At 43.8% G+C, this 21,618-nt stretch overlaps 2 protein-coding genes across 4 annotated transcripts in view; both read right to left on the bottom strand.

Annotated features, from left to right (window-relative positions):
* Positions 1-21,618, bottom strand: part of LOC134094683 (solute carrier family 23 member 1-like) — a 42,270-nt gene that overhangs the window by 18,298 nt on the left and 2,354 nt on the right. The window lies entirely within an intron of this gene.
* LOC134094684 (solute carrier family 23 member 1-like) lies at positions 1,129-12,831 on the bottom strand. Of its 3 annotated transcripts, none has more exons than XM_062548304.1 (5): positions 12,588-12,831; positions 3,508-3,672; positions 2,880-2,988; positions 2,540-2,635; positions 1,129-1,768 (listed from the first exon to the last, which is right to left on the bottom strand). In XM_062548304.1, the coding sequence occupies exons 1-5, from the start codon at positions 12,666-12,668 to the stop codon at positions 1,497-1,499; spliced, it is 723 nt and encodes a 240-aa protein (XP_062404288.1). In that variant the 5' UTR covers positions 12,669-12,831; the 3' UTR covers positions 1,129-1,496. The 3 variants fall into 3 exon arrangements, with proteins under 3 accessions (XP_062404288.1, XP_062404289.1, XP_062404287.1); XM_062548305.1 differs by lacking the exon at positions 12,588-12,831 and adding an exon at positions 5,852-6,053; XM_062548303.1 differs by lacking the exon at positions 12,588-12,831 and adding an exon at positions 5,810-6,053.

The raw sequence follows: 21,618 nt of genomic DNA on the forward strand, positions 1-21,618 counted from the left end.
TAAGTATGCCTTATTGTCAATGTAACAAGTACAACGCAATTACAGCACCAGTCTGTCTAAACATTTACAGTATGACAGAGGGGGGGAGGAGGGGGGTGGGGGTAAACAGAACAGAACAGGAAGGTGGGCAAAGGAGAAAAATTGCAGCATAACATGAGGGGTGGAGGTAGCCCGGCGCAGGTGGCAGCCATCTGGTCCTGCAGCCAAAATTCGGTGCTGGTCACAGACCCGCTTGTCAGGTCGGAGGAATGAGCACTTCATTACGGAGGCGTGCACTTCATTACTTTTTGAGTTATCTTGCTAACAAACAGACAGACAGACAGACAAACAAACAAACAAACAAACCAACGCCGATGAAAACATAACCTTCTTGGCGGAGTTAATAAGTATGCCTTCAGATTCCTCTTGAACTACTCAAAGCTACTATTGGAACGAAGAGCACTGGGCAACTCATTTCACCAACATGGAATTACTGGTATATCCATACAATGTGCAAACTAGAAAAGCACTCAGAGAGCGCAGACCTCCGCCTGTATTGTTCTTCCTAGGTTGCCATTCATTTGAACCTAAACTATTCAGATCGCCACCACGTGGCCATACCATGCCATTACACCACTAAGCGAAACACAGAAACGGCTCCGGAATCCCGACGGTGTTACGGATCACTCCCAAAATCTAATAATTTCTTCCTTGGGTCATGTCTGACCTTCCCTGCAAATTTAATCTTAATCCATCCATTACGTTTTGAGTTATCTTGCTAACAAACGGACAGACAGACAGACAGACAAACAAACAGACAAACAAACACTGGTCCCCGATGAAAACATAACCTCCTTGGCGGAGGTAATAAATGGTGATGTTTGTTTTGTGACAAACACATACAGTTTCTATGTGTATGTGTATGACTTAGAAGTTCATAATTCTTTATTCAATTTCAATGAACTTGTTTCTAAAAAAACATATTTATCATAAAGAATTGTACAGCCAGTGCACAAAGAATAAGCTTTAATCCAAAAGTCTATAAAAGACAACACATACATGTTTATATAATTATACAAAATACTTTACATGTCATTGCATTAGTGACATGTCCTGAATCTTGCTTCAGGAAATGATTTCCAAGGTGACTGATAGGCTATGTTAAAACTTATTTTAAAGCACCAAAACCAAATGATTTGTACAGTGTAGTAGTAATTTCAAACATATGAAACATTATGATGTATACTTTTATGTTGAGGAAAGACAAAAAGTAAAGTGAATGATGTCACATACCAAAAAGGTTTCAAAACAGCATTCTATAATGCCAGGACACAAACTTGGCAATTGTCCATGAAGGATAATAAAAAAAAAAACTCTAAAAGCAAAAATATACAAAATATGCCGTCAATACTAAGCTAAACATACTGGACCAGGGATCCTTTCAAGCAGATTTGAACTTCCCAGTCAGCTGCCTGAGTTGCCATAGCAGCCCACACCACAGGGGGGAGCCATAGTCATTATAGGCCCACTGAAGCAATGATATGTGTCGAGTCCTTCTTGGCAGCTTCCTTGAGGACGTCCAGTGTGTCCGAGCTCTCGGGGGTGCGCTCAGGTGGGCTGTGGCGTGGGTAGTACGGGCAGAAGGGGATGAAACGCACCCAGGACACGGAGGACAGGCGGGAACTGAGGTTAAAGGGCAGGCCGTACACCGCGTCGCTTTCGATGGTGATGTTCGAGTCCTCCTCGTGAGCTTTGTTCCATGCGATGATGCCCCGCTCATGTTTGGTCCCTGTGTGTGGGACAGGGAGGAAGGGAGGGGCAATGAAAAGGTGCAATGTTGTTTTAAAGGATTCTAAGGAATCGCTTAATCCGATGAATTGGTTATTCAGCTACAAAATGCCATCAAGAGACACACGGTACAAAGATGGTATTTACATTGCAGATCATGCTTGTTGGATTGGTCCAGAGGTGGAAAAGTTCAGCTTCAGAAAGTACAAATCCAACCACGGTGCCCCTATCACAGGTGCAGTAGTTGAAGAGTTGTGCTAATTAGAATCAGCTGGTTTAAATGAATGTTTGGCACAGACTTATACTTTCTGAAGCTGGACTTTTCAACCTCTGGATAAGTCTTATAGAGCTTTCATGCCACATTGGATATTCGGATATTCCAACCTCCGGTAACGGAAAAATGACTTGAACGCAAAGTCGGGTTGGATTTTTTGCTCGGACACTCGTGCGGAAGTCTTGTGACCCGAGGTATCCGACTTGACGTCACTATCATATTCCCCTACCATGGCAACAAAAGAGGTGAATTTCACTCTCATTGCAGATAGGCCAGGTCATTTATCACCAAATTAACACTACAGATAGAGACATTTTCCCTCTTGCTCACCCATAGTGAGCAGTTATAATAATGTTTGTATGTTTCCTGTATTTAATGTCCGAGGTGATCTCATGAACACACTTTCTCGGGGGTCAGGACTTTTAAAGTCGGGTCCTCCGAGTTTACGGCCGGCATGAAGGCATTATAAAACTAGACAGTGGCATTAAGGAGACTTACCTGGGATGGTGTTGTCCAGGATGAACCCAAAGAAGCCCCCAACAAACATACTGGTGGTCAGTAGCACAAGCAGCACCTGGTCAATCACAACTACGCCTGCAGTGGACACAGAATCGTTTCACTTGTGTGCACTTTCTCATCACCTGCATAATCTCATCCTGCTTTTTAAAGTAACATCCCTAATTGCCCTAAGCCCTACACACACATACAAGATACACCTCTACTTGTTCATCTTCTAGCATGTAGGACAGGAGGACATTTCCGTAAAATTGGACAGTAAACTGCAATGCAGGTCAAGAGGAAGAATCAGGACCCAGTGAAATTGTAACATTTTTAATACCTGTCGAGATGGCCGTGGGGTTTTTGAGTATCCAGTTGGGAATGACCAGTCCAGTGAACATGGAGAAGCCAAAGATGAAAATGTTGCGGGAGGAGTTCATGTCCGCGTACTGTAAAAAGCACATGACCACAGGCAGATGACCACCATACTGTAGGTTACGTCTCCCATTACTCTCAATAAAAGCACAAGACGTCATACGCCTAATTCCCCATTATTGTCATAGATAGATAGATCATTTTATTAATCCTTTAACAGGAAATTACAGTGTCACAGCAGCTTCAAGACAGACATAACACCACACATTCATACACATATATCCAGACCTAATAAGTTAAAAAAAAATACTTAAAAACTATACATGTAGAATTATTGTTGTGCATTATAGAGTCTTATGGCGGCTGGGATGAAAGATTTCCTGTATCTCTCAGACTTGCACACTGGTGCAATCAGTCTTTGACTGAAGGTGCTACTGTTTACCACCTTCAGAGAGTGGAGTGGGTGAGCAGGGTTGGCCAGTATTGAGCCCATGAATAGGTCAGAGCCTGCAAGCATGATTAGCCTGAAAATGAGCTAGTCTTCATGATATGTATGTGTAGCGTTGCCATAGTTTCAGCAGAGGGCAGCTTACCTGGAGATTGGACACGCCTGCAGCTGCTATGACTCCGAACATGACCAGGAACATGCCTCCGATGACAGGCGTGGGGATCGTAGTAAATATGGCTCCGATTTTCCCAAAGATGCCCATGATGACCAGTAGGAAACCACCGGCAACGATCACACTCCTGCTGCCCACCTGGACAAAGATGGCAACTCCATGTTATTCATATACAGGATTTCACAGTGGGTGACTCTAATAACCTGATACTCATAGCATAATTATGATATTACGATACACACAAAGTATCAGAGGACTTTGGGTGTATGAAATAAATTACAGTTATCTACTTCACATGTAGATAATGCACAATACTTTACTCATACACATGAAGTGTACTGTCATGGTGTTGCCTGTTTGGTTGTCATGGTTCAACCCATTCTAAAGCATGCTGTGTTATGCAATAGGGTGTTTAACACAAAGTTCAAAGTTCTGAGAAATCTTACAAAGTCTTATCTCATCGTCTAATCTTGGGGAAACAAGCTTCATAAACGCTATCAACATTTAAAGAGAATGAGAAACACCCACAATCATAAACTTAGCCAGTAGCTGGCTCATATGAAAACTAGATGCACCGCATAGCGGTACACAATATGACCACCGCTCAGTTCTGCACATTCACTCCACAAAAATAAATTACGCTTGTCAACTCTCCTGTATCTCCTATTTGTGCAATTCATATGCACATATCTTCTACTCTTGTAGCTCATGTGTAAAGAAATGAGTGTGTGTATGTATGTGTGAGTTTGCTTTTGTGCATAAGACTGTGAGTGTGAGCGTGTGTGTGTGTGTGTGTGTGTGTGTGTGTGTGTGTGTGTGTGTGTGTGTCTATGCGTGTGTCTGTGTGTGTATGTGTGCAGGCATATGTGTGTGTGTGTGTGTGTGTGTCTATGCGTGTGTCTGTGTGTGTATGTGTGCAGGCATATGTGTGTGTGTGTGTGTGTGTGTGTGCATGTGCGGAATCTGTGAATGTGTGTGTATCTGTGCGTGTGTGTGTGTGCGTGTGTGTGAGTAGGTCTATGTGTCATTCTTGACCAGCAACCCCTTCCCTCAAAAGCTCCATCTGCAGGCCGATGGGTGCACTGTACAGTCACTAAATGTACATAAATTGATTTATTTTATAGGCCCCCCATGGATGAAATTCCACAGAACTTGGCATACTCCCAGAGGATGTCAGTTTAATCATACACACGAAATTTGGTGCAGTTCATAACATTTCATCTGAAGATAGGGGCGATTAAAGCAATATAATATTGCATTTCCAAAAGAAAAAAAAAAACGATATGACCGCTACTATAATAAAGTGGATGTGTTTTACACACATGATCATGGCCTCTGTTATATAGAGTAACAATAAAAATATATATTCAAAAATCTATAATATATACTGTATATATGCCATTTTAGTGTAACGGGCTAAACTTTACCCATTAAAGATTATTAACAATTTAGCATGTATTGTGTAATGTCGTTCAGGGGGCAGTCTAGATAGCAATATGGTTGTGTCAGTAAATGTGTACCTATCTAATAGATTCCCACCCTTTCACTCAAACTAACAGACTAGGATCAGCTATTAACTGTTCAAGAGAATTTATTAATACTTCACCCTTAGTTGAATGAAAAGTGAAAGTAATAAACAAAACAAATAATAAAAAAGTGTAATATTAATAAACACAAAAGAGGCCTTCCCTGTGCCTCCAAATACTGTCACAGTAAACCCAATAACTCAGTATTTACCTTGCTAATTATCACTCACACCGGTGGAGTTTTAAAGTACCATTTCAAAGTCACAAACATTTAAAGTGTCCCGGGACAATAACCAATGCACAAATAACTTTATAATGTTACCTCAACCTTATACTAAACTATCAATCAAAGGATATTGTTGCACGGCTACACCGTCAATGTAAAACGTAATGACCAACAACTTAAAGCAGCATTCATTTAACAGGTTAATAAAAGGTTGAAACTTGAAATCAGCTTGTAAACGTAACACTTTCTTTTAAGCACAGGAATTCCTTAATAACAAAATGAGTCCGCTGAATATGCAGGTGATCGCGAAGGCTAGTGGCCAGCCTGCATTCATGCAGTTGCAACGCAGTTTCAAAAATAGTTCGTGTGAAAAAAAGCGTTTTGTTTAAATCAACAACGTCCGTTTCGCTCAATGTTTATCTCGGGGGAGGAGTATTCCGTCGCGGTGGAAAAGCACATTTGTTTCAGTTCAAATGCCCAATGCTATGGTGGATGAAGTCAGGTGGCAGGGAACAATACTCACGAGGGGAGGCGGGAGGGAAAGAGGGGGGGAAAGCATCCCAACCTGTCGGAAGATTGAATCACTCAGACACTCCAGCGCCATCTGCTCGTTCAGACTCGCCAGCCGTATCAAAGTTCGTGGGGGACCAGGCAGTACGAATTACAACACACACTTCCAGTGCGCTGCAAACTTCACACTCAAAGAACACTTTCTTCAGCTCAACGCATCACCAGCTCCCACCGTACACCGCCATGATCTCCTTCTCTAGTTTCACTTTCGAAGTCCCGCCCCTCCCTCTGTTTCTGTCGCCTTTCATTGGTCCATACAGTTAGTTCCGTGACTCGTCACATTCCCCCCTTTCAAACCCTGCCACTACCAAGACTTCTCCACACTGGGAATTAGTAGTACTTGTCCTTCAGTAACCTTTGTTTAACCCTTAACTGGTAAAAAGTAACATAGATTAGTCACAATCAACATTAGCATGTATTACATTGCATGGACATTACATTGCACATTATACATATCAATACAGTGCAAAATAACAAACATTGGCAGTGCAAAAACAAAACATAAAACAAAACCACATCTAGGTCTATTTTGAAACATAATCCTTAAACCTCATAGGGAGCTGACCCCTAGTACTTCTCTGAGGCCGACTAGGCCTTGGAGACCCCTCACTCTCTGTACTAGACTCATCTGCATCCTCGGATGGTCCCCCTATCTCTGTCTCACCCCCTGTAATCCTTAAGTTACTATCTACCACTTCCTGCTCACTATGTCCCTCATCCCCTTCCGTGTCATGAAAGTCACTGTGTGATGTACTATGGGTGGGTGTGTGGTGGGTCTGAGTGGTATGTGGGAGACTACAGGGCAGATACACCACATCACAGGCGTCAGAGGTGGACTGATACTGGGCTCTGTCCTGAGTCTGGGGATTGGTTCTTGTGACAGGGGCTTCAAACACACAGGGTTTCAACTGGTCACGGTGTACGACTCTAGTGGGGCCGCCAGCTTCAGGCCTTATTGTGAACACTGGCATATCAGGGTGGTTTTGTGCCACCACAAGATAGGGACTTGACTCCCAGCGGTCTTGGATTTTGTTTCTGCCTCTCGGTCTGTGATTTCGCAAAAGGACCCTATCTCCAGCTCGAATGAGAGCTCCACGTGCCTTGCGGTCATATATTCTCTTGCGTCTCCGAGAGGCCTCCTGTCCCGCCCTACGTGCTGCATCAGCTGCAGTTTGTAGTCGCTGGTGATGGCTCAAGACCCAGTCATCCATGTTGTCAATATCACTAAATTCCAGGTCCTTGCCTCCTAGAACATCCCTGGGAAGTCGTGCATCCCGTCCGAAGAGCAAGTAAAAGGGTGCATACCCAGTGGAAGAATGTACATGACTATTATATGCCATGGTCAGCTCTGGCAGATGTTCTTTCCAATTTCTTTTCTTTTCCGCTGGGAGAGACCTTAACATGTCATGCATTGTCCTATTAAAGCGTTCACACTGGGCATTGCCCTGTGGGTGGTATGGACTTGTTCTACTCTTGGCAATCCCATAAACACGGCAAAGCTCTTTTATGACACTGGCCTCAAAGTTTCGGCCCTGGTCGGAGTGCAGCCTGGCGGGGCAGCCATAAAACACAAACCAATGCTTGATTAGAGCAGTAGCTGTAGTTTTAGCAGTTTGGTCTTTTGTTGGCACCGCAATAGTGAATCTGGTAAACATATCGGTAAGCACCAGGACATTTTCGTAACCACCAGCCGATGGTTCCAACAGGGTGTAGTCCATGGCGAGCACTTCCAAAGGAGCCAAGACATTTGTGCAGGTCATTGGGGCTTGTGCCTTCGGGAACACATCCCTAGCAAGGGCACAACGCCTGCACTGCTGCACCCAACACTTCACATCCTTGGACATGGTAGGCCAGTAGTAGCTTCGCTTCAAAGCCTCAATTGTGCCCTTCTCACCGAAATGCCCACCATGGTCGTGTTGTGTCTCAAACACAATACGTTGCAAAGACTCAGGCACAATCAGTTGGCACACTTCCTCACCATCTCTAGGGTCTAGTAGGCACCGAAACAGAACACCGTGCTGTAGCTTCAGTCGGTCCCACTGCCCAGTTAGCTTCCGCTGGGGCCAACTCATGGTGCGCAGCACCCGTCTCGGGGGCCTTTCCTGCATTCTGAAAGCCGACATCAATGGGTTGATATTGGGGTCTTGCGTCTGGAGTTCTCGGAGTTCACTCCAGCTGTGTCCACAGATTTGGCCTTTCACCCTGGACTGAGCTGCAGAACACGCCACCTCCTCCCTGGGCCTAACTTCGCCAGTAGGCCACAAGCAGGCACGCACCTCCTCCTCTTTTATGACCAAGAAGTCTTTCTCCAGGTCCTCAACTTCGGGTTCTGCTGCCACTGGGATGCGGGACAGCACATCTGCGTTTTGGTTCAGTCTTCCAGGCTTATAGTGTACCTCAAAGTTGAACTCAGCCAACTGTGCCACCCACCTTTGTTCTACCGCGCTAAGGTTTGCGGTCTCCAAGTACCTCAGAGGGTTGTGGTCCGTAATGACAGTGAACTTAGAATATAGCAGCAGGTCACAAAATTTTTCAGTGACAGCCCATTTAAGGGCAAGAAGTTCTAATTTAAAAGCACTATAGTTCTTGTCATTTCTTTCGGATCCCCGCAGACCGCGACTTGCAAATGCTATCACCCGCTCCACCCCTTCTTGTCTCTGGCTCAGGACCGCCCCAAGGCCCTGGCAACTCCCATCTGTTGTGACAATGAATGGTAAACTAAAGTCGGGATATGCAAGCACAGGTGGCGCTATCAGACACTTCCTCAGGCCAAGAAATGCTGCCTGGCACTCTTCACTCCATACAAAGTGTTGCGGCAGAGCCTTAAGACCACTCTTTTTCGCTTTACCCATCAGTGCATGCAGGGGCCTTGCTAGCTGTGCGAAATGGGGGACAAACCGCCTATAATAGGACATAAAGCCTACTACCTGTCTGACCTCTTTTACCGAGGATGGGACGGGCCAATCCTCCAAGACTTTAACCTTCTCCATATCCACTCGCACCCCATCAGCTGACACAACATGCCCTAGGAATTTAACCTCGGCCTTGAGGAGGAAGCATTTCTTAGGTTTAAGTTTTAGGCCATGTTCTCGTAAGCGCCCAAAAACCAGATCTAACCTCTCCAAGTGACTCTCAAAGTCTTTGGAAAACACTAGGACATCATCCAGGTAAACCAGTAGAACCTCAAAGGCAAGATCACCCAGGACCGCCCCCATTAGGCGCTGAAAAGTCGCTGGGGCATTGCAGAGCCCAAATGGCATGCGTGTCCATTGGTATAACCCAAATGGTGTGGTCACAGCGGTTTTCTCTTGGTCTTGTTCAGCCACGGCCACCTGGAAATATCCTGCGGTAAGATCCAAAGATGAGAAAAGTTTTGCATGACCTAGAGCTTCCAGTGATTCTTCGACCCTAGGAAGTGGGTAGGCGTCTCTGTGTGTCACATTATTGAGCTTCCTGTAATCACAACAGAAACGCACAGACCCATCCTTTTTCATCACCACAACAGCTGGTGAAGCCCATGGGCTGCAGCTCTCTTTTAGCACACCTTGTGCAACCAGGTCTTGTACATGTTGCTTGACTTCCTGAAAGACATGGGGGGGAATCCTGCGATGTCTTTGCTTGATGGGGTGTGCATCATTGGTTGGAATACAATGTGACACGGTGGTAGTGTGGCCATAGTCACGGTCATTTTGTGAGAACACTGCGTGATGCTTCTCCAACAACTGATTGAGTTGATTCACTTCATTAGAGGTGAGCCCATGAAGATTTGCCTGTACAGGAACAGACAATGACCCTTCTGACTTGGACTCAGCCCTCACCTCTCTGACCAGTGCTTTGACCCGGAGCTCACCTGCTGCTTCTTCAAAAGCCACCACCTCCTTAGGCAACACTTTCTGAGGTTTGCACAACTCAGCAATTCTTGCCCTCGGGGCCAAAACAACTGGCTTCTGACTTGGGTTCATAAGCCTCACTGGGACCCTGCCACCCACTGAGTGAGCCAGGACATTGGCTACCAGCAGTCCAGAGGGCGTGTTAACACTTGAAGAAGCCTCCACCAAGACCTGGCATTTCAATTTCGGCGGGACACGACAGCGACCTTCAATGACCGTTTCACTACAGGGAGGAATGACAACCGCCTGCCTACTAGCTACTTTGACAAAGCCTATTTTCCCATCACAGCCTACATACTGTTCCTGTTTATTCATTTCAACAAGGATACGACGTAGGTTCGCACTCCCAGACTGCTGCTTATGTCTATCCATTCTCTGGACCCCCTCTAAGCCGACAAAGAGGCTACGCAGTTCCCCAAGCACATTCATCCCTAATATCCCTGGGGCACCACCTTGGTCCTCTCCATCAGCCCTACCATCTCGCAGCACAAACACACACTTGCCATGGAGTTTCTTCCCCAGACAGTCAATGTCAGCATATAGACACCCAATAATGGGAATATCTAGTCCATTTGCGGCTGTTAATTTAACCCACCTTGCAGGTGACAAAGTTTTGCCCCCAAACTGCTTTTTAAAATGTGCCTCAGACATAGTAGTCACTTCAGAGCCAGTATCCAAGAGGCAGCACGTCTTCACCCCATCAATAAGTACATCAATGGTAAAGCAATTCCCAAAAGCACTCTCTGGTTCCACCGTCTGCCCTATCTCAACCTGGCCTGGAGGCAAAGCAGCAGTTTCCACTGAGGCTGTGTTAATGGTTGCCTGTGCCTGTTCCCTAACCTGCTCCTGCCTTGATGCTGTGTCATTAGCTCTATGTGGTCTCCCTTTGCTATGCTGGCATGTCCGGCTCGTATGTCCAGGCTGGCCGCAGGTGTAACAGATTAGTCTACCTTCTTGATCTCTCAGAGGTGGTCTTTTTGGCTCTCCCTGAGGAGTACCACGCAGCTCTGCTCTTTGTAATGCTGCAAAAAGCTCATCCTGTCTTGCTGCAAGTTTCTGTATAGACTCATGCAATGCCTGTAGTGATAATGCAGGAGGAGTACTTTCTGCGACAGCTACATTGACTGTGCCCCGACTAGGGCTCTTGGCTGAAACACTTGAGGGAGCCTCCTCCTCTTCTGACCAGTCAATTGCTGCTTGCATTAGTTTGTTGAATGTTGGGACAGGCTGTCCTTTAGCGTGACGCTTCATTTCTCTGCGCAGAGAATCATCATGCAGACCGAGCACAAACTGTTCCCTCAGCACTGCATCTGGATCAGAGAAGCGATCTGGGTCACGTCGCTTCAACTTGCGAAGCTTCTCTTGAAGGTCATAAGCAAATGCCCTAATTTTTTCACCTGCTGCCTGTTTGCGTTCGTAGAATTCCCTTACTCTTGTGCCTACAGGGACTTTGTCACCATATACTTCTTCAAGTACCTTAAACACAGCCTTTATGTCTGTAGCGCCATCTTCTAGCATAAGCCTTACAGTAAGCTTTGCTTCACCTTTCAAATGTTGTTTCAAAAGTTCAACTTGATCATCTTCTTGAATCTTACAGACTTTAAAGTAGGACTTCATTGAAGCTACCCACTCTTCTATGCATTGCTCTTCACTACTTTTATTGCCACTAAAATCAGAGCACTTTCTGTCTCTCTGTATAAAGACAGCGGGTTGGTTTTTCTGCTCAAGTACAACTTTTGCCATAGACAGCGCCTCTCTTTGTTCACTCCTGGCCTGTTCCAAGAGCGCTGTTTGCTCTCTCATGTGAGCCGACTGCTCAGTGAACTTGACTTGAAGCTCTTGGAATTGCTTGCGCAACTCAGTCATTTCCTCCGTCATTTTTGTATAACCCGAAGACTGGGGCCGAAAGCTAATTGGAAGCGTAAATAAAGATGCTAAATGGTTTGTCCTGTTCGTGTACGCCAAATATGTAACGGGCTAAACTTTACCCATTAAAGATTATTAACAATTTAGCATGTATTGTGTAATGTCGTTCAGGGGGCAGTCTAGATAGCAATATGGTTGTGTCAGTAAATGTGTACCTATCTAATAGATTCCCACCCTTTCACTCAAACTAACAGACTAGGATCAGCTATTAACTGTTCAAGAGAATTTATTAATACTTCACCCTTAGTTGAATGAAAAGTGAAAGTAATAAACAAAACAAATAATAAAAAAGTGTAATATTAATAAACACAAAAGAGGCCTTCCCTGTGCCTCCAAATACTGTCACAGTAAACCCAATAACTCAGTATTTACCTTGCTAATTATCACTCACACCGGTGGAGTTTTAAAGTAGCCTACCATTTCAAAGTCACAAACATTTAAAGTGTCCCGGGACAATAACCAATGCACAAATAACTTTATAATGTTACCTCAACCTTATACTAAACTATCAATCAAAGGATATTGTTGCACGGCTACACCGTCAATGTAAAACGTAATGACCAACAACTTAAAGCAGCATTCATTTAACAGGTTAATAAAAGGTTGAAACTTGAAATCAGCTTGTAAACGTAACACTTTCTTTTAAGCACAGGAATTCCTTAATAACAAAATGAGTCCGCTGAATATGCAGGTGATCGCGAAGGCTAGTGGCCAGCCTGCATTCATGCAGTTGCAACGCAGTTTCAAAAATAGTTCGTGTGAAAAAAAGCGTTTTGTTTAAATCAACAACGTCCGTTTCGCTCAATGTTTATCTCGGGGGAGGAGTATTCCGTCGCGGTGGAAAAGCACATTTGTTTCAGTTCAAATGCCCAATGCTATGGTGGATGAAGTCAGGTGGCAGGGAACAATACTCACGAGGGGAGGCGGGAGGGAAAGAGGGGGGAAAAGCATCCCAACCTGTCGGAAGATTGAATCACTCAGACACTCCAGCGCCATCTGCTCGTTCAGACTCGCCAGCCGTATCAAAGTTCGTGGGGGACCAGGCAGTACGAATTACAACACACACTTCCAGTGCGCTGCAAACTTCACACTCAAAGAACACTTTCTTCAGCTCAACGCATCACCAGCTCCCACCGTACACCGCCATGATCTCCTTCTCTAGTTTCACTTTCGAAGTCCCGCCCCTCCCTCTGTTTCTGTCGCCTTTCATTGGTCCATACAGTTAGTTCCGTGACTCGTCACATTAGGATTATCTATATGCAAGCTCTACACCACAGAGTTATCATGCAGGTATGACGGCAAAAGTGATTTCTATATCTATATTGTGTTTGCCGTCCTTTTTCGTACGAGAGTGAAGCCAACCCTCTCTGTCTCTCACCTTGGTGATGCCGAGGGCCCCTACGTTCTCGCTGTAGGACGTGGTTCCGTTGCCCGTTCCCCAGGCCCCAGCCAGCAGGCACCCAAGGCCCTCCATGCCAATGCCCCGGTTGATGGCATGTTTTGGCGGAGGAGGGGCACCAGAGAGGCGGGCACATGCATGGTAGTCGCCCACAGATTCAATCATGGAGGAAATCACTCCTGCCAGGATCCCAAACACGCCAGCCAAGCTCACAGTTGGCAGCCCCCATTGCCCTGAGGAAAGAATGAGGATTATATATCGGAGGATTTAAAATGCCATTGTGATTGTTTTGTTTTTTTTTGCCCAAAGAACAATGCATCTATCTTTAGCAGAGCATGTGTTGCCATATACACCCACGAATCTGTGAAAGAGCCTCTGTATTTAAACCAATTGGTTAAAGAGTATCAAAAAGCGATAAAGCATGAATACATGCTGATCAAACATATAATAATCCATTTCCTCAAGCACACGTGAGAGTGATTACTGTACTACAAACTAATCAAGGCTGTTAACAACTGGTCCTGAGGGTTAGTTTTTCGCTGGCATCATTACCTGGGTATGGAAAGGTGAACCAAGGTGCCCGGCCTATGACGTCTCCTTTGATGTCGGTGCGTGCCAGGTAGCCGTACTGGGAGGGGTCAGAGGGCAGGGCGTTGGTGATGGTGAGAATGTAGCAGATCAGCCAGGAGAGTGTGATGCCAAGGAGCACCTACAGGATATTAAAGATGCACACCCACATGAATTAGCTTCACTTGATCCCAAGGAGCACCTACAGGATATTAAAGATGCACAACCACATGAAGTAGCTTCACTTCAGAAGAGCAAATGCCACATTGAAACACTAATCTGGAGATTTCAAGTTCAATCTGTGTTTAAAGTAGGCTATGGCAGCGTGCAAAGGAAATTGTGCCAACAGATGCGTTATGCACTTATGCATTATGCGTTATGCACAAGTTCAGTTCAGTTCAGTTCAGACATTTATTGTCCCACAAATAGACCAGGTTGATTTTACTCTGGAGTTGCACTTTAAATAAATGATTTAAATAATTTATGCTATTTAAAAACTTCAAACTTTTTATTGAGAGCAAAATTATTTTAATTGGTGGCACTTTGAGCAAGACCGTTTCTTTGCATTATCACTAAATGATTACAGTGATGCTAACAGGGCAAGGTATCGCTGTTTTATACCACTTAGGACACTTGAAAAATAATTGCACTTCTGTGATAGTGTTGTGACACAAACCACAGTACGCTATATACGCAAAGTATGCTATTCTAAATTGTCGCAAAATACTGTGAATATTCCAAAAGAAAGTCATTATTGTGTAATAGTGTTTACATGTCTAGAACGTAGGTTAGCTTATTATCGCAAATAAGATTGGAATACTCCATACCTTAATTCGGGTATGCTTATTCTGAGTATGATCTTATTCCGGTTAAGGCAAACAGAATAGTATCCTATTTAGGCCTAGTGTCTTGATCTAAATATGGTCTTAAGCCGGTTACTATCGGAATATTAATGTCCATGTAAGCATACTCAATATCAGTTCAGATCTGGCACCTCTTTTAGGAATAGATGCAATGAGTATTACATAGGTATTACAATGATCTATCTGAAATCCTGTCAGTTCAGTATTTGGACTTCTGGCTAGTTCTGTCAGCTTTAAATAATCTGTGTGGTGTGAGGTATTCAAACAGTGCCACTCAGTTAATAAGATTAGAAGAACACAGAGTCTTTTCTGTAGAATTCTACTTCCGTTTACTATCTTTAACTTTGTTTCTTTGCCAGGAATGTGCTACTACCTCTTCTTAATGTTCAGAGCTTAGTCATAGCACTTCTGAAGTTAATCTTTGACATGTTCTCACACTTTGAATGGGAAGGGAGAGAGAATGAGATCTTTAATTACTGACTTACAGGAAGAATCTGAAATATGTACAGCTTGGATGTGTGAAACTTCTTGGTTTTGCTGTAGGTGGGAAACGGCACTGGGATGTGTCGGAGGTACTGAGAGAACAGGATGATCATGCAGGTAGTCCTTTAAGGGAACAAAGAAAAGAGCTGTTAAGTGGTGTTACTCTGATTCATAAATTTCTGCTGATCAGAATGATTAGAAAAAGCTGCAAGCTCATTACAATGTCGGAGTTTTGAGTCACTGATTCTTGATCCTTTCTTGATTCTGATTTCTTGATCTGTTCTGATCTAATTCAGTTCAGACACTATTTCTAGATTCTTGGACCAGTAATAAATGGTACAGCTGTAGTCATCAGGCTGTTCTTTAAAAGTAAATGTTCCGATCAATGATCTAGGCAGAACATTCTCTTCTCTCTCCCTCATTACAGTCTAGTCTGGTTACTGGCTCCGGATCAAAGGTTGTACGAAATCGATTAATCTGTCTTATTATTTCTTTTTTTAATACATTATTTTTTCTTAAGTTAATTAATCGAAATTAATCAGTTATTTTGACAGCCTTCATTTTTGCATGAGGACAAACAAGGTTCTCTGTGGTTGTATGGAAACAAATAAAGCTGCCGTAATGTGTTACCTACATGGCGGCGATGCCCCAGTGGTTGCCTGCGTTCATGCCAGCCGAGTCGTAGAGTGAGAGGCCGATGAGGGAGATGGTGGGAGCAATGGTGAGGGGTCCGATGAAGCGCATGAAGAGGCCAATGAGGCCCGAGAAGCCCACCACGATCTGGAACAGGGAGCCCACCATGATGGAACCCTGCAGCTGGGGGAGAACACGGAGACAGACACAGAACACACACAGACACACAAGCAAACGCACAAACACACACACACACAGACACATACACACACACACACACAGAGAGAGAGAGAGACACTCACACACACACACACACACACACACACACACATTTAATTATCCTATTAGGAATGTCTAATACTGATTACTGTAACACCACAACATCCACATATTCTCAAAAATCCATCCAAGTCATCGTTTTTTTTACAACTATCAAAAACACTAAACATAATTGTGTGCAAACAAAATTGGGTTGGCTAAATTAATAATGACTGCATAAATAATTAACCGTGCATCAATGTTTGACAACTCACTAACAACTCTCTAAACCATGCAGGAAATCCAAACATTTAGTTGTATGACAGTGAATGTGTATAGTATTTAGTATTCAACATGAATAGCATGAATTATCAGGCAGGACATAAGATTGTCTGTATTGTACATAAATACTATATGTATTATACATATAGGTTTTAGAGCCATAATATATATTCTATTACGACTGGACTTTTCCACATGGGTAGTTCCATCTGTCTAAGTGATACTGAATGAGGTAGCCTATTCAAACAGTGGTTAAATCAAACTGGAAGAACCGGGGAGCACAGCAGAAGTGTGTGGTTTGCACAGTGTATGCTCCACCAATTAGCTTCCACTATAATAAGTGGAATTGGCTGCACCAGACATGAGAGCGCTGTGCACATTCAAGTCTTCTAAATCCATGTTTACACTTGGCAAATGGAACGCTTCAATTGCACGGCACCTTGTAGCATGGCAGTTAAGCAATTTTTTTTAACTCCAGTGGCCCAGTGGCTCTGGAACTTTGTCCCTTTGCCAAGAATGTGCTACTGCCTCTTCTTTATGTTCAGAGCCTGGTCACATCTACAGTATTTGGTTTTTAGCACTTAAGTTAATCTCCAACAATCTCCAAGTTTTAGCACTTTAGTTAATCTCCAACATTTTCTCACACTAAGAATTGACACTTCACTTTGGATGAGAGAACAAGATGCGGAATCCCAAATTGCTCTGGATGGATGTTTTGCGGGGTCAGTCGGCCAACCCCACCAGTAGGGTACAAGAGTGTAAGTGAGAGACCATTTACCATCTACACCTGATTAGGTTCAGGGGCAATTAAATAAGTCTACTGCTATTTTATCATCAATACTTTGTCTGTCTCAGAAATACATAAAACCTCATTAAAGCTGCATGAGCTCTGTGAAGAACCATCATCAAACTGTTTGTGATTGCACTCTTCAAAGAGTTGAAATGGCTAATTACAAAAATGCAAGCTCAGGTTAATTCAAGGATAGTTTACATGGAACATTTTAATGTTGTATAAAGGCTTTCAAATGTCTACAATATTTTTGTCCTTTCAATGTCTTTCACTTTTTTTTTATTTCTTTGGCAGCATCAACCTACAGGGTCTGCATAGGCCTACCAACAAACCTAATGACCTGAAGCATGATGGAGCCATGGTCGACTCGGGTTCAATTCCTAAACCACTTGTCACTTAGGGAAAACTATACCAATAACTTCAATTTTAACTTTAACTTTAACATTTGAACACTTACAACTTGTATGCGGCTCTGCCAGACTTGGATGTAGACGGGAGACGAGGTGTTGACCAGCGTGGCATTCTGGGTCCAGGCCGGGCACTCCCACTCTGGCATGGACAGCAGCGCCATGGAAGGAGCCAGAAGGGTGAACGTCCCACCCTGCAGAATCGGCAACCTATGAGAACAATGGCAGCACAGCCGGATTAGCCAATCACAAGGCATTTTACAAAGCAAATGAGATGTGGTCTGGGAACCAAACAATCTTTTTCGTGTATTTGAACGAATGCTCAGATCCGTTAATTGGGCGTCACGGATGTCTATCAAATGTGTCTGTGCATGGCTTCGTGTCAATTAGCCTAGCTGGTTTATTTATTTATTTATTTTTTTAAGATTTATTTTTGGGCTTTTTATGCCTTTATTTGGACAGGACAGTAGAGAGAATGACAGGAAGTGAGTGGGAGAGAGAGTCGGGGTGGGATCTGGAAAGGACCACGGGGCGGGAATCGAACCCGGGTCGCCAGCATACGGTGCAGGTGCCCCAGCCAGTTGCGCCACTGCCGGGGCCAACTGGTTTGGTTCTCAACCGAAATACAACCTTCGGTGTACTGTGTAGCTTAGATGTCATCATCGTCTAGCTTGCATGCATCATCGTCAAATCTCGTGCGCAAATGGCAGCATGGGAATACCCAAGTTAGCACTGTACGGCACTGCTTGTCCTGCAATTCAATAAGTGTTCCACAAAGGACTCTAATTTTGTTGCTGTACTGGAAAAAGCAACATTTTCTAGACACAAACTCACAAATTCACCATCCTAGCAGACTTCCATGCTCATGACCTTTAGAGGGGGTAACATTTAAATGGCTTGACCTAAAATGTCCAGCACAGGGCAAGCATCACATGAAACCAAGCAGTCTAATTTGCGCAAGCCTTTCAAGGTGTGAGGGTCTCCAGTCTGCTGAACAGCCGAACAGCAGCCTTCTATGCATGTCCATAACTGTCCAGTTTAGATGCTTTGCCATAAAAAGGGTTCTTTGAGAAAGAATAAAGCCCAGGCACAGTGAACTCTCTGGGCTGACCTGCCTTGAGCCACTCGTGTGAATCAGGCCACATTGTTTTTGGAGATCAGATTTAAGGCACTAAGAAGCCAGCTGATTCAAATCCCGTGAAGAGATGTGAGCCGCCATTGCTGTCCAATCAAGATTCCTAAAGGTTAATGCAGTGTGCTGGCACTCCTGCGTGTTTCAGATGGAGAGCTATGAGGAATCTAACACAATGATTCACCTTTTAGGACCTGCATTTTAATATAGAATCAAGGAAACTTAGGCTTAGTGCTGCAAAGTCTGCATTATATGAACACATATAATGTGCACTTCACAGCACATGTTTATTTTAGGTCAAACCAATATGAAGATTTGCTGTGAACAAGGTTAGTGTACACGACAACTTTATCCTGTGTTAATAACCCCATCATCCACACCCATCTTCCCCCTATCCACAGTTTTCAGATTGATATAAAATTCCTATCAGCTGATAAAGACGAACATGTATTTCCCTGACGAGAGCTGAGCGGGACAGCTACCTCCCTGTTTACACTGCCACCATCTCCACATTGTCACAACGGAACACAAACCCACTCAGGACAAGCTTACGGAATTTGGAATTACAAGGCACACAATTCTGCTCTAATAAGGTTCAAAATTCCACCCTAATCCTATTTATGATTCCAGCTAGTGCAAGGGTAGGCCTCTGCTATCCCTCTGCAATACAGTACTGCACACCAAGTTCAAGCACAATGTTCAAATATTTGACAGACGCAGGCACTTTGAGTTTTGTAGTTTTCTGTGCCCAAAGTTTTTGGCACAGTGGATACAAAATGTCTTTGGTCTGCCCTTATAAAGACTTGCACAGGGACCGCAAAACTAAAAAAAAAAAAACCTGAAAACAGTGCTGCTCTCTGCATATTAACAGTTCTGTATGTTCTTGACCGACTGTATCTGCTTTGAACATGAGAACTGTCAGAGTTAGCCTCTTTTAAACTCATAAGGCTCTTATATGTGCACACATTTTCTACTCTCTAAAAAGTGAAGTGCTAAAATGACACATTGTGAGTGAGCTCAGGGACAACAACTGTTGTGCTGAAATAGACGCAAAATGTGTAAAGAGTATGTCTTTTAGGTCACTGGGACAAGCGTCATGCATACATACACACACACACACACACACACACACACACACGCACACACACAGACACACACACACACACACACACACACACACACACACACACACACACACACACACACACACACACACACACACACACACACACACACACACACACACACATACACACACACAGACACACAGACACACACACACACATACACAATTGGGTTTAGCGTATCGTAATCGTAACATGGGGCTTACTGAAACAGGAGGACTGCATATGCTGTAGAATATACTTGACCTACATTCTTGTAGTTTCTGGTAATTTTCTGCTGATTTTCTCAGGTCAAACCCGTGGACAGTCTGACCATGAATGTGATTGAGCTCATCTGACTTATCTACTCAACTGACACAAAGTAGAATCCCTGCCTTTTGATAGATAAGACTGTTCAGTGCAAATACAGTTCTGGTATTTGGACAAAACGTTCTTTTCACCTCCAATAACAAGAGGATTAGTCTCAGAAAATTCATCTTTCTATTCATAAACTGTATTTGACCTTTGAATGAATGCTGCTGTATTTTAGAGTTCAATTGCATGAATGCAGGTACTGGCATAAGGAACCACACTGCAAATACTAAAATGGGACATTCAACTGTTAAATCTAGGCTACTAAAAGAGGCAGTGGCAAGTTTATTTGTACTTTAGATGTTAAATGATCCTTTTTGTAATATATCCTTACATATGTGCAACACTTGTGGCCAGTAGTGAAAATCCTGTTGTTGTTGTTGTTGTTGTATCATATACGTGACATGTACATGTCCAAGCAGAGTACATTGGCAACCCTGCTGATGTGTTGTGTGTTAGTTGTTGTTGGACATGTCCTACTTGTAAATTATACTGTATACTTGCTATCAAGTTTGCTACTGAAACAATGCACATTTCTCGAATGTAAGATCATTAAACAATTGGCATACCTTACCTTGCCTTATCTTGTCTTATCTTAGGAAGTGATGTTAAGTACTAATTTCTCTACAGCGGGAAAAAACGTTATAGAAAACTATTTTAGGCCTACTGCTTTGATTGGCTGGAATACCTAAAATGTTCCTATAGGATACATCAAACCGACATTGACGTACGTCAAATCTCTAAGTTCAACAATCAGCTCCTATATCACGAACGCAACACTGGCGTTGTCAACCATTCCGCTGCCGTGCTATAACAGACAAAAGAACACCTGGTCAGTGTAATCCCCGCTTTACTCTATATTTATCTGTCAGGAGAATGTGGAATGACTCAGTACTGCATCGGTAGATATGTAGAAGTAATCTCAGTTTCCTGCCCAATACTACACTGATCATCAGTCTCATTGCTTGATTCTGTTAGTAATAAATGACTGATTTGGAGATTATCAGTACACAACATCAAAGTCTCAGCCAACCTCATTCTTACACACACACACACACACATATACTCTCACACACACTTTTCACCTGACTAATCCTCACTATTCACATACATTTTCTAAAGATTGAAAAAGACCGTTCTCTGTGTGTGTGTGTGTGTGTGTGTGTACACGTGTGTGCGCTTGTGTGTATGCATGCGTGCATGTGAGCATGCTTTTGTGTGTGTGTGTGTGTGTGCGTGTGTGTGTGTGTGTGTGTGTGTGTGTGTGTGTGTGTGTGTACGTGCGTGAGTGTGTGTGTGTGTGTGTGTGTGTGTACGTGCGTGAGTGTGTGTGTGTGTGTGTGTGTGTGTGTGTGTGTGTGTACATGTGTGTGTGTGTGTGTGTGTGTGTGTGTGTGTGCATCACCTGATTCCAAAGATGACCTGGAGCAGCGTGCAGAGCCCTGAGACAAAGAAGATGGTGCTGATGAGGTGGCTCTGGGTCAGACTGTCATGCTGCAGACACAAGCCCTGTGACAGGATCAGTGGGATGGCTATGATCCCTCCAAACGCAGTCAGACAATGCTGAAGGAGAGAACATGAGAGAGGGAGGGAGAAAGAGAGAGACAGAGGGAGAGCAAGAGAGGGAAGGAGGGAGAGGGTGGAGAAATGGAGAAAG

This window comes from Sardina pilchardus, chromosome 10, assembly GCF_963854185.1.
Source record: "Sardina pilchardus chromosome 10, fSarPil1.1, whole genome shotgun sequence".
Classification (NCBI taxonomy): Eukaryota; Metazoa; Chordata; class Actinopteri; order Clupeiformes; family Clupeidae; genus Sardina; species Sardina pilchardus.